Here is a 12,341-nt window from a genome sequence, read left to right on the forward strand (position 1 = left end):
CGACGGTGGCAAGTCGGTGTAGCAGGGGTAACCAAACGAGACAAGCTGGTCCAGGTTCCGCCATCAGGACGGCCATAAAATCGTTCACGGTGATTTTATTCTCGACCGGGAAGATTTCACTTTCTAGTCCCTCTTTGTAATGGAATGTTGGAGATTCGAAAACGGCCGCCGGCAGTGCGAGGACCTCCCGCAGAAAATCCCCCAACTTCCAGTGAATTAGCTGACCCGCTCCATCGGAAATTTGTGAGAAGATATCTGTCCACGGGAAGAAATCAGTGTTATAATTTAAAGATATTGTACTCATTAACGAACTCACATCTCAACTTGTCGACCATTTTCCCCGAACACATGATGGCCAGGGCGACCTTAATGGAGAATACCCGGATCTTGCCGGAGTTGTCCCCGGAGTAGGCTGCCAGCAGCCAATTCAGCAGTAGACTAGCTTTGGAATCGACAGGAACTTGTTGCGTGGGGGGAAGACGTTTGTTCAGATTGTGATAGAGCGAGGACACGAGTGTCTCCAGCCGGCTCACGCTGACCTCGTTCTGGTGCTCCAGAGTGTTGAGGCCATTCTCCCGGAACGCCTCGATCACGTTCCAGATGTCCACCAGGTGCACTGCAAATTCGAAGTGTTCAGTTAGAACAGATTTGAGGCTTACGGAAAAAGAACTTACAATTTGTGGACTTTTGGACATAGCGCAGCTTACAGGCCGTTCGGTACGAGGCAAACCGGATGGAATCGAACGATTGGATCTTGAGGTCCTGCAGTATCGCCACCCGTTGTTCCATGGTGGCGATGGAAGGGACCAACGACTGTAAAAAGAACAAGAAAGAGAAGAAAATTTGGTCAAATCCCAAAAGAAGCTCCAATGCTTTTCTAAATAATCTGGAATGTAAATGGCCAAATTCCCTGAGTTTCGAAATCCCCAAAACATTGAAACAACTTACTTGTTTACCGTTGAGTTGTTTTGATTCTGCCGTGTATTTCACAAGTATAATTCGGACGTTTTCAAAGTGTTTCGCATTTAATTTTTGCACTAACCGGTATAACTCGCGATCGCGCACAAGGATCTAGTGGAGTGTTGTGACACCAGTGTACTGATCCAGTTATTCCGCCTCCGCAAATTAGGTACATCCGTTGCTGCTTTGTTATTGTTTTGTGTTGTCGAACCACTGCTCGAATTTCCGACACACCATATTCGCGCAGTTCAGCAAAGACTCCCACCGTCAAAACATTATCGCCATCTGCCGCCGAAACCTATCAACAAATCATCGGCGCCATCTGCTTGCTTAGCTTAGTAGCGCTCGGAGTACAGTACATTGCAACCACAATGAAACCCCGATGTGGAAAATGCGACAAAGATATTTTAAATATCGAACCTGCGCAATGTTCTTGTTGCGAAAAATATTTTCATGTGCAGCAGGAGTGCTGCGACGCGAACCGAAGCAGCATTCAACAGCTTTTCAGCACCCATAAAGCACTTTGGCTTTGTGTTGATTGCAGAAAGCTGTTTGCCAATCGAACACTGCATGCTTTTTTGGATGATACGATTCGGCGACCACCTAATGAGGTTATTGAGCTTCGGAAAAAAGTCGAAGAATTATCCGATCTCGTGACTGATTTGCAAAAGCAAATAGGGGAAAATCATGAAGCTGTTATGGCCAAACTTGAACGTCCACCAAATGTAACTTGGCCTCAACTATCTGGTGAGACTCCTTCTAACCCCGACAAACGGAATCGCGCTATTCGTTCTCGCAAAAGACGTTGCGGCCCTAATGGTGAGCCTGTTGAAGTAGAGTTTGTCCCGCCTTCTTCTACTTCCAATGGAACTAGTGACATCGATCTGAGTGATTTGCTACTGACGTGTCCTATCGCTGCTGCAGTTCCACCCCCACGATTTTGGATTTACCTAAGTGGATTCAATCCAAAGATCACCGATGATGATGTGGTGAAAATAGCAAAACGTTGTTTAAATACAACAAACGATATCGAAGCTTTCCGACTTGTTCCAAGAAATGTTGATGATTCTAGATATTCGTTTGTTTCATATAAAATCGGTGTGGATATTGCGATGAAGGAACAAGCACTTCTTCTTTCATCTTGGCCGCAAAGTATTAAGGTTCGTGAGTTTATTGGCCTACCAAAAAACGAATTTCGCAACTTTGGAAGGAATGTGAACAACAAACCTTGGAACTCGCTGAGCATCGACACCCCCATTCAAAGGAGTGGATTGACGGACACCGAGAATTGAACATAATCCATCGTTTTGCTTCAATGGCTGATCCTGAGCGCACATTTTCTGGCACTTTGGAAGGCCCCCGATCCGTTGCCACAGGTGAGCCGGTATCCAGAGCATGTCGCAGCCATCGTAGTCGCTTGGGCCCTGTGTGTAACAATAGAGGAGGGGCCTTCCAACCTGCCTCCGCAGGTATGTTTTCGTGTTCTTATGACCAGCCATCTTCGCCCTTTGATTGTTGTTCATGTTCCAGCTCAAATTCAACTCAATACCGACAATTGAGCATATGTCATCGTTCTGCGTCAACGTCTGATCCCGAGCGCATCTTTTCTGGCACTTTGGAAGGCCCCCGATCCGTTGCCACAGGTGAGCCGGTATCCAGATCACGTCGCAGCCACCGTAGTCGCTTGGGCCCTGTGTGTAACAATAGAGGAGGGGTCTTCCAACCTGCCACTGCAGGTTCGTTTGCATGCTCTTATGACCAGGCATCTTCGCCCTTTGATTGTTGTTCATGTTCCAGCTCAAATTCAACTCAATACGGACAATTGAGCATATGTCATCGTTTTGCTTCAACGTCTGATCCCGAGCGCATCTTTTCTGGCACTTTGGAAGGCCCCCGATCCGTTGCCACAGGTGAGCCGGTATCCAGATCACGTCGCAGCCACCGTAGTCGCTTGGGCCCTGTGTGTAACAATAGAGGAGGGGCCTTCCAACCTGCCTCTGCAGGTATGTTTGCGCACTCTTTTGATCAGGCATCTTCGCCACTTGATTGTATAACATATTCCAGCTCACATCTTCGGTTGTACTACCAGAATGTCAGAGGTTTACGCACCAAAATCGACGAACTTTTTTTGGCAGTTTTGGATTCCGAATATGATGTGATTGTGCTCACCGAAACGTGGTTAAACGACGAAATTACATCGGTGCAGCTGTTTGGCCATGAATACAACGTTTTTCGTCGTGACCGTGACCCCATCAGTACTGGTTTGAGTAGAGGAGGCGGTGTTCTCATTGCAGTGTCAAACCGTTTCACGTCTTCTCCTCTCACTAATCTTACTGGAATCGATCAGAGCTTCGAACATCTGTGGGTGACCATAGATACGGGCCAGCAGAAAGTTTATATTGGCGTTGTTTATGTTAGTCCTGCTGATGCTAGCAATCCGTCAATTATCGATGCTCATCTAAACTCAGTGGTCGCTGTAGCAGATATTTTACGTCCAAACGATCGGCATATTTTGCTTGGTGACTATAATCAGCCTCTACTGAACTGGGTGAAGAACTCAGCAAATTTTGCGTATCCTGACCCGTCAACTTCGACATTCAACTCTTGCTCTTCGGCTCTCTTAGATACGATGGATCTTTTGGGTAATCGACAGATGAATTTAGTCGCCAACTCTCATAGTCGCACTCTAGACTTAGTTTTCATTAACGAAATTAATGAAGATAGTTGCACTGTGACAGCAGCAATGGAACCATTAATTGATGCCGATCTTCATCACCCCCCTCTGCTAGTCGATCTAACCTACTCTGGTTTCACCCCGTTCGAAAGCGCAACAGATACATGTTCATTAAACTTCTATAAAGCCGATTTCGCTCAAATATCCGAAATATTGCTTCACACAAACTGGTCGTTCATTGAAAGTGCAACTGATGTTGATGAGGCAGTGGACTTCTTTACCTCTACATTACACGAGTCATTCCGAGACAACGTCCCATTGAAACGACCTGTACGCAAACCACCTTGGTCTGACGCACATTTGCGTATGCTGAAACGTAGAAGAGCCGCCGTAATGAGACAGTTGTCGCGCGCTAGAAATCCGGTCAATAAACGTAGGTTCAACATTGCAAGTAACGATTACAAACGCTACAATCGATTTCGGTACTCACAACACGTTGAGCGCATGCAAAATATGTTAAAGCACAATCCGAAGCGTTTTTGGTCCTTTGTTAACGAGAAGCGAAAGGAAACCGGGTTCCCATCAGAGATGTTTCTGGGCGAGCATAAATCGACTAATTTGGAACAGACATGTAATCTTTTTGCTGAACATTTCGCCAGTGTATTCAGTACTTCGAACGCCACGTCCACTAAAATCGCAGGAGCCCTTCGGTACGTTCCTAACAACATGCTGAATCTTACAGGAATTATTTTCTCGGAGGGAGAAGTTAAAACAGCTATATCTAAGCTAAAACCGTCGTCGACTGTGGGACCTGATGGAATTCCGGCCAATACTTTAAAAAATTGTGTAGACGCTTTGTGGAAGCCACTCTCAGTTATCTTCAACCTGTCCATTCGCACCGGTAAATTTCCAAATGCTTGGAAGAAGTCGTTTATGTTTCCAGTTCATAAGAAAAATAATAAGCACGACATAACGAACTATAGGGGAATTACTTCTCTTTGTGCCTGTTCGAAGGTTCTAGAAATTCTGGTATCACAGAGACTTTTTTATGCAGCTAAGTCGTACATCTCTATTGATCAACACGGATTTTATCCTGGACGTTCGACGAACACGAACTTATTGGAGTTCACTTCATTCTGCATTCGCACTATGGAAAAAGGGGGTCAGGTTGACACAGTGTATACTGATATAAAGGCTGCCTTTGACCGCATTGACCATCGTTTGCTCCTAGCAAAACTTCAACATCTCGGACTCGGAGAACGACTAATTCTTTGGTTTGAATCGTTCTTGACAAATCGTTCTCTCACTGTTCGGCTAGGAAATGCTGAGTCTTATGTGTTCCAGAATAACTCAGGAGTACCACAAGGCAGCAACATCGGACCTCTTCTTTTCTGCATTTATTACAACGATGTAACATACGCTCTTCCATCCGGGTGTAGGATGTTGTATGCTGATGACTTGAAAATTTATCGTAAAATTGAAAGCTACAGCGACTGTTTGGAATTGCAGCAAATGTTGAGTAAATTTCTGGAGTGGTGTAAATTGAATTGCTTAACGGTCAGTGTGGCGAAATGCAATGTAATCAGTTTTACTCGGAAAAAGAATCCACTGACTTGGAATTATACTCTCCAAGATTCCACTCTTGAACGAGTTTCCGTTGTGAAGGATCTAGGTGTACTGTTGGATTCCAAAATTACATTTGAAAATCAACTAAATTACGTCGTAGCCAAAGCGAATAGGACTTTAGGATTTATTTTGCGAACCACTAGGGAATTCACAAATCCACAGTGTCTACGAACTCTATATTGTGCATTAGTTCGCTCGCACCTGGAATCTGCAGCAGTCGTCTGGTGCCCTAGCCATGACACCTGGGTCAGTAGAATCGAATCCGTACAATCCAAATTTACTCGCTCAGCACTCCGAATTTGCCCCTGGCCAGTCCCGGAAGAATCTCCTACGTATTCACAGCGATGCTCCTGGTTGAATCTGGATACCCTCGCTAACCGACGTGAATACTTGAAGGCGGCGTTTGTTGGAAAATTGCTGCTCGGTGACATCGATGCGCCAAACATTCTTGCGAGAGTCGACTTCAACGTGGTGCCTAGACAACTGAGAACGCGAGAATTTCTACGGCTAGGATTTCATCGAACACTCTACGGTCAGAATGAGCCTATTCGTTCCATGTGTGCAGTATTCAACAATGTATGTAGTGAATTCGATTTTAATTTAACGAGTGATATGTTTGTGAACCGCTTACGAGCTACAATGCTAAGTTAATTTTTGTTTTGTATTCTGTTTGATGTTAGATCTTAGTATTGCTTTTATTTTGTAAATCAGTAGTATTAGTTTTTATATTCTGTTAATTATTGTATCGTCTATGCTATCTCCACTGATGGGTTTTTGTGCCTTGTGCTTTTCCCATCACATCCATTTAGACCTCTGGTCCGATGGATTAAGAAATAAACAATATTAAACAATATATTAAACAAAACTAGAAAATAACGCCAAAATCTTCGAAATTGTGAAAATTATAAAATTAATCAAACGAAATTTTAAAAGTGTAACAATTGTAAAAACACTTGAAATGTATGAAAACTTTAAAAAGTGACAAAATAAACAAAAATGAAAAATAACCAAAATTATGAAAAAAAATTAATTTGTCAAAATTGCCATAATTGTTCAAATTGTCATGACAAAAATGACAAAAATTACAGAAATGACAAAAATGATAAAAATTACAAAAATGACAAAAAATCAAAAATAATAAAAAGGATGAAAATGACAAAAATTACAAAAAATGACAAAAATGATAAAAACGACAAAAATGACAAAAATGACAAAAATGACAAAAATGACAAAAATGACAAAAATGACAAAAATGACAAAAATGACAAAAATGACAAAAATGACAAAAATGACAAAAATGACAAAAATGACAAAAATGACAAAAATGACAGAAATGACAAAAATGACAAAAAAGACAAAAATGATAAATATGACAAAAATGACAAAAATGACAAAAATGACAAAAATGACAAAAATGACAAAATTGGCAAAAATGACAAAACCGACAAAAATGACAAAACCGACAAAAATGACAAAAATGACAAAAATGACAAAAATGACAAAAATGACAAAAATGACAAAAATGACAAAAATGACAAAAATGACAAAAATGACAAAAATGACAAAAATGACAAAAATGACAAAAATGACAAAAATGACAAAAATGACAAAAATGACAAAAATGACAAAAATGACAAAAATGACAAAAATGACAAAAATGACAAAAATGACAAAAATGACAAAAATGACAAAAATGACAAAAATGACAAAAATGACAAAAATGACAAAAATGACAAAAATGACAAAAATGACAAAAATGACAAAAATGACAAAAATGACAAAAATGACAAAAATGACAAAAATGACAAAAATGACAAAAATGACAAAAATGACAAAAATGACAAAAATGACAAAAATGACAAAAATGACAAAAATGACAAAAATGACAAAAATGACAAAAATGACAAAAATGACAAAAATGACAAAAATGACAAAAATGACAAAAATGACAAAAATGACAAAATTGGCAAAAATGGCAAAAATGACAAAACCGACAAAAATGACAAAACCGACAAAAATGACAAAAATGACAAAAATGACAACAATGACAAAAATGACAAAAATGACAAAAATGACAAAAATGACAAAAATGACAAAAATGACAAAAATGACAAAAATGACAAAAATGACAAAAATGACAAAAATGACAAAAATGACAAAAATGACAAAAATGACAAAAATGACAAAAATGACAAAAATGACAAAAATGACAAAAATGACAAAAATGACAAAAATGACAAAAATGACAAAAATGACAAAAATGACAAAAATGACAAAAATGACAAAAATGACAAAAATGACAAAAATGACAAAAATGACAAAAATGACAAAAATGACAAAAATGACAAAAATGACAAAAATGACAAAAATGACAAAAATGACAAAAATGACAAAAATGACAAAAATGACAAAAATGACAAAAATGACAAAAATGACAAAAATGACAAAAATGACAAAAATGACAAAAATAACAAAAATGACAAAAATGACAAAAATGACAAAAATGACAAAAATGACAAAATTGGCAAAAATGACAAAACCGACAAAAATGACAAAACCGACAAAAATGACAAAAATGACAAAAATGACAAAAATGACAAAAATGACAAAAATGACAAAAATGACAAAAATGACAAAAATGACAAAAATGACAAAAATGACAAAAATGACAAAAATGACAAAAATGACAAAAATGACAAAAATGACAAAAATGACAAAAAAGACAAAAATGACAAAAATGACAAAAATGACAAAAATGACAAAAATGACAAAAATGACATAAATGACAAAAACGACAAAAATGACAAAAATGACAAAAATGACAAAAATGACTTAAAAGAACAAAAATGACAAAAATGACGAAAAATGATAAAAATGACAAAAATGACAAAAATGACAAAAATGACAAAAATGACAAAAATGACAAAAATGACAAAAATGACAAAAATGACAAAAATGACAAAAATGACAAAAATGACAAAAATGACAAAAATGACAAAAATGACAAAAATGACAAAAATGACAAAAATGACAAAAATGACAAAAATGACAAAAATGACAAAAATGACAAAAATGACAAAAATGACAAAAATGACAAAAATGACAAAAATGACAAAAATGACAAAAATGACAAAAATGACAAAAATGACAAAAATGACAAAAATGACAAAAATGACAAAAATGACAAAAATGACAAAAATGACAAAAATGACAAAAATGACAAAAATGACAAAAATGACAGAAATGACAAAAATGACAAAAATGACAAAAATGACAAAAATGACAAAAATGACAAAAATGACAAAAATGACAAAAATGACAAAAATGACAAAAATGACAAAAATGACAAAAATGACAAAAATGACAAAAATGACAAAAATGACAAAAATGACAAAAATGACAAAAATGACAAAAATGACAAAAATGATAAAAATGATAAAATTGACAAAAACAACAGGGATAGCAAAATTGACAAAAATCACAAACATGACTAAAATTTTAAAAAATACCAAAAAATATTCCAGAATTGTTCAAATAATCTTCATTTTATATTATCAGTATTTTGTTCATTCGCGTGATCTTTTTTAAGCTACTCAATCAAATCATCATCAGCTTTGTCTTTCTTTCAGCAGAAGTTTCGAAGCGCAAAAATCAAGCCATAATCCCAAAAAGTATACCTATGCAAATTTACCGAGCTAAATTTCTTCAAGTTGAGATTTCTTCCAAAGTAAAGTGAAATCAAACAGCCCGAAAAACCATTAACAAAGTTTGGCAATGCCTTTAGCCAAAGAAGGGAATCGAAAATTCTCCACCACCGGTTGCCTTAAATGAAGGCGCAAGAAAATGAAGGTTCATTGAAAATTTCGGGGCGCATGGGGTGCGCGAAAAAAAATCAATTAATAAAACCCACCAGCGTCATTATCATAATCATTTGTGATGTGATGGGTCTAACTTCAACTGCAGATGTTTCTATCCAGCCTTCAAAATTGTGGCTGACTGGATGTTTAGGAATTTGTTTTTGTTTCCGATTACGGAAAAGCACAATTGTGGAGGCAGAAATCGATTGGATTGAGTTAATGTTTGTTATCAAAATTGAAAATTCAGATTTGAGGAAAAAAAAACAACGGGGGAACCGGTTTGAACAGTTTTTCTCTTTAACGAATCCACCAATTCGTTGAGGAAATGTCAATACTGCTGACTGTGACATTGAAAAACACCATTTTGATTGCTCGAAACAAACAGTGAAACGTAATTGATGATTAACTTGGCTTGGAGTAGCTCGCACATCTCAAGGTTTGTTTGATTACCGGATACCTGTTTTTTGGTTTTTTTTTTCAAATGTTATATACAGTTCTGGTTTCGAGGTCAGGACGTCAGTAGAGTCGATTAAAATTTCAGGAAAAATGTTAAATTTCAACAATGATTTAGGAGTTTCAACCTCAACAAATTCTGTTCATTTTCTATTCAGCTGATTTATGGGAATGGCTCTGCGAAATTTGATGATGCATACTTCCGCAGCATCCCCGAAAAGCTATACGCATGACGACGATGCTGGATGCTGTTTACGTTGTGGAAGCAAAAGTGGAAAAGTGGAAAATGAAGGCGCCAACAGCTAGGCGTCGCCGATAATGGCGGGCGCCAATAGGTCGTCAAAGTGAAACCGGTCATAAACCAGCCAGTCAGCTCTTCTGAGGACTAATACAGCCACATTTCTATAGGTTTACAGCAGAGATGATGAATCAATCCAATCTCCGGAGTTCAGCTTCATAGAGCATCACATTTTATGACCGAAACCACACCATACACCGGAAGCAGTTCTTCTGATCAGCGTTCGATTTTTCCTTTTCTCCGTGCCGAAAGTCAATTTAATGGATTAACCGATGAAATTTTTTTTCGTAAAGAAAAAATACGGACATAAACATCGCATTATGGCGACGAAAAATGTTCAAAGGGAAATTTGCATAAGCAAATGATAAATCACTCAGCAAAAACGTCGTGTCGTTTTGCCGTCGTTTTACACTGTGTTTACACCAGAAAGATAAAAACCAATCGATGGTTATGAAACGGCCAGGACTCCCCTACAGATAATCGGGTGCCGCAATCGGTTGGGTATTAAAATTTAAATCGAACAATCATTGAAACCGATTGGCTAATAAAATATGCAATTTTTCATTAGCCGGCTTCATTCAGATACCTAGATTAATTGTAAAAGTAACAGCCACATCGGCTGCCAGACTTCAGAAACGAGTTTCCCTATCTCGGTGAGCAGTTTTTTCCCGAGTTCCAGAAAATTTCATGAATTCATTCAGAGCGAACCGTACGCGGCATCGTCGGCAGCATGAAATAAACCAATTAGTGGTGCTCTTGAGGACTGCACATTGAATAGTGGTTAGCCATTTTTCAAATCTCATCCAGTCATCGATAGCTGCCCGGGAGGGCCTCAGCCGTCGTTTTCGCACGCAAATTTGCCCTTCTGCATTGAAATACATGAACAGTGCTGAACAGATTTATGGTACAGCTGTTGGTTAACTTCCTAATCAATCGAAGACCGTACGATCTAATATATTTTTTTAAAGATAGGTTTTAGTTTTAAACCGATCCATCAAGTTCAATAGAAGGGGAATTGTTTTCCAAACAACACGAAAAATTTTATTTTTGGAGTTTTGTGTTCAAAAAAAAATCGCTGACAGGACAACTTTGGGGAAATGAAGAATCATTTGAGTTCAAGCGAGTTGAGAAGACTGCTTGAAATGATGAATAAGCGTAATTAAAGGACAGCTCAAGTAATCACAAAAAGAGAAATTCAAGCGAGTTGAGTAGAGCATAGCTTAAATGTTCATGTCTTAGCGAGTTGAGAAGACAGCTGAGACATCCGGGGTTTCAACCAAATAGCGGTGGAAGCAATAACAATAGCGGATCAAATGGTGGCAGATCATCCAGCAATTCCGGGAGGCATGGTGACGCAGCAAAGACTCACGTTGCAGCCGAAGCAGCAGAGGAAATGCAAATGGAAGCAGGTGAAGAAACTTCGGCAGGATCGTACAGCATAGGAACGAGGAAGGATATTTCGAGCTCCAAGGTTTTCGTGTCAACGGTGGTGGTAGCGATTCGCGATCAAAATGGTGAGAAGCAGCTAGCACGGGCGTTACTGGACAATGGATCCCAAGTCAACGTGATGAGCGAGGGGCTTTGTCAAATGCTGAAGCTGAAACGTCGGGCGATTTGTGTTCCAATAACTGGAGTTGGGCAATCCGAATCAACAGAGCGCCATGCAATCAGTACACTGGTTAGTTCCAGAGTCACGGATTTCTCCATTGGTTTGGATTTTCTGGTTTTGCAACGGGTGACATCGGAACTTCCCTCGGTAACTGTGCCTATTTCACATTGGAACATTCCTAGCGGTCTTAAGATGGCGGATCCTCAATTCAACATCAGCGGTCGCATCGATCTGTTACTGGGAGCGGAACATTTCTTTACTTTTTTGATCAACAAAGAGGTGAAAAGGATGGTTTTGGGTCCAAAGCTTCCAATACTAGTGGATTCAGTTTTCGGGTGGATTGTTTCTGGTCGGGATGAAAGTCTTCAACAAAATGGATCGATTCGATGCTGCACGGCAACCACTACCGAAAAAATCAAAGAGCTATTGGAGAAGTTTTGGAAGGTGGAAAGCTGTGATGATCAACCTGCCTGGTCCAAGGAGGGACAAAACGGCGAGGAAGACTTCAAGCAGAGGCATTCCAGAACTGAAGATGGTCGGTACGTAGTTCAGTTGCCGAAACATGTCAATTGGGAACGGATGTTGGGAGATTCGAGAGTGATGGCGTTGGTCAGGTATCGGAAACTGGAGAATCGTTTGGACCGGAACCCTAGCATGAAGGAATAATACCACGCATTTATGCAGGAGTACTTGGATATGGGGCATATGCGAAGGAAACGGATGAGGAATTACAATCAGAGGCTAATGCAATGGATCAACCGAAGGTGTTCTATTTGCCGCACCACGCGGTGATGAGAGAATCAAGCACCACTACAAAAGTGCGAGTGGTATTCGATGCTTCGGCACGCACGAACAGCGTATATT

At 39.1% G+C, this 12,341-nt stretch overlaps 1 protein-coding gene across 1 annotated transcript; it reads right to left on the reverse strand.

Annotated features, from left to right (window-relative positions):
* Nucleotides 1–3: 3 nt before the first annotated feature.
* On the reverse strand, nt 4–809 carry LOC129759167 (dystrobrevin beta-like; the record flags this gene model as incomplete). The annotated part of the gene is made up of 3 exons (XM_055756575.1): nt 675–809; nt 317–616; nt 4–255 (listed from the first exon to the last, which is right to left on the reverse strand). Coding segments are annotated over exons 1-3 (667 nt in total), but the record flags the coding sequence as incomplete, so codon positions are not given.
* Nucleotides 810–12,341: the final 11,532 nt, after the last annotated feature.

This window comes from Uranotaenia lowii, unplaced genomic scaffold (assembly GCF_029784155.1).
Source record: "Uranotaenia lowii strain MFRU-FL unplaced genomic scaffold, ASM2978415v1 HiC_scaffold_1160, whole genome shotgun sequence".
Classification (NCBI taxonomy): Eukaryota; Metazoa; Arthropoda; class Insecta; order Diptera; family Culicidae; genus Uranotaenia; species Uranotaenia lowii.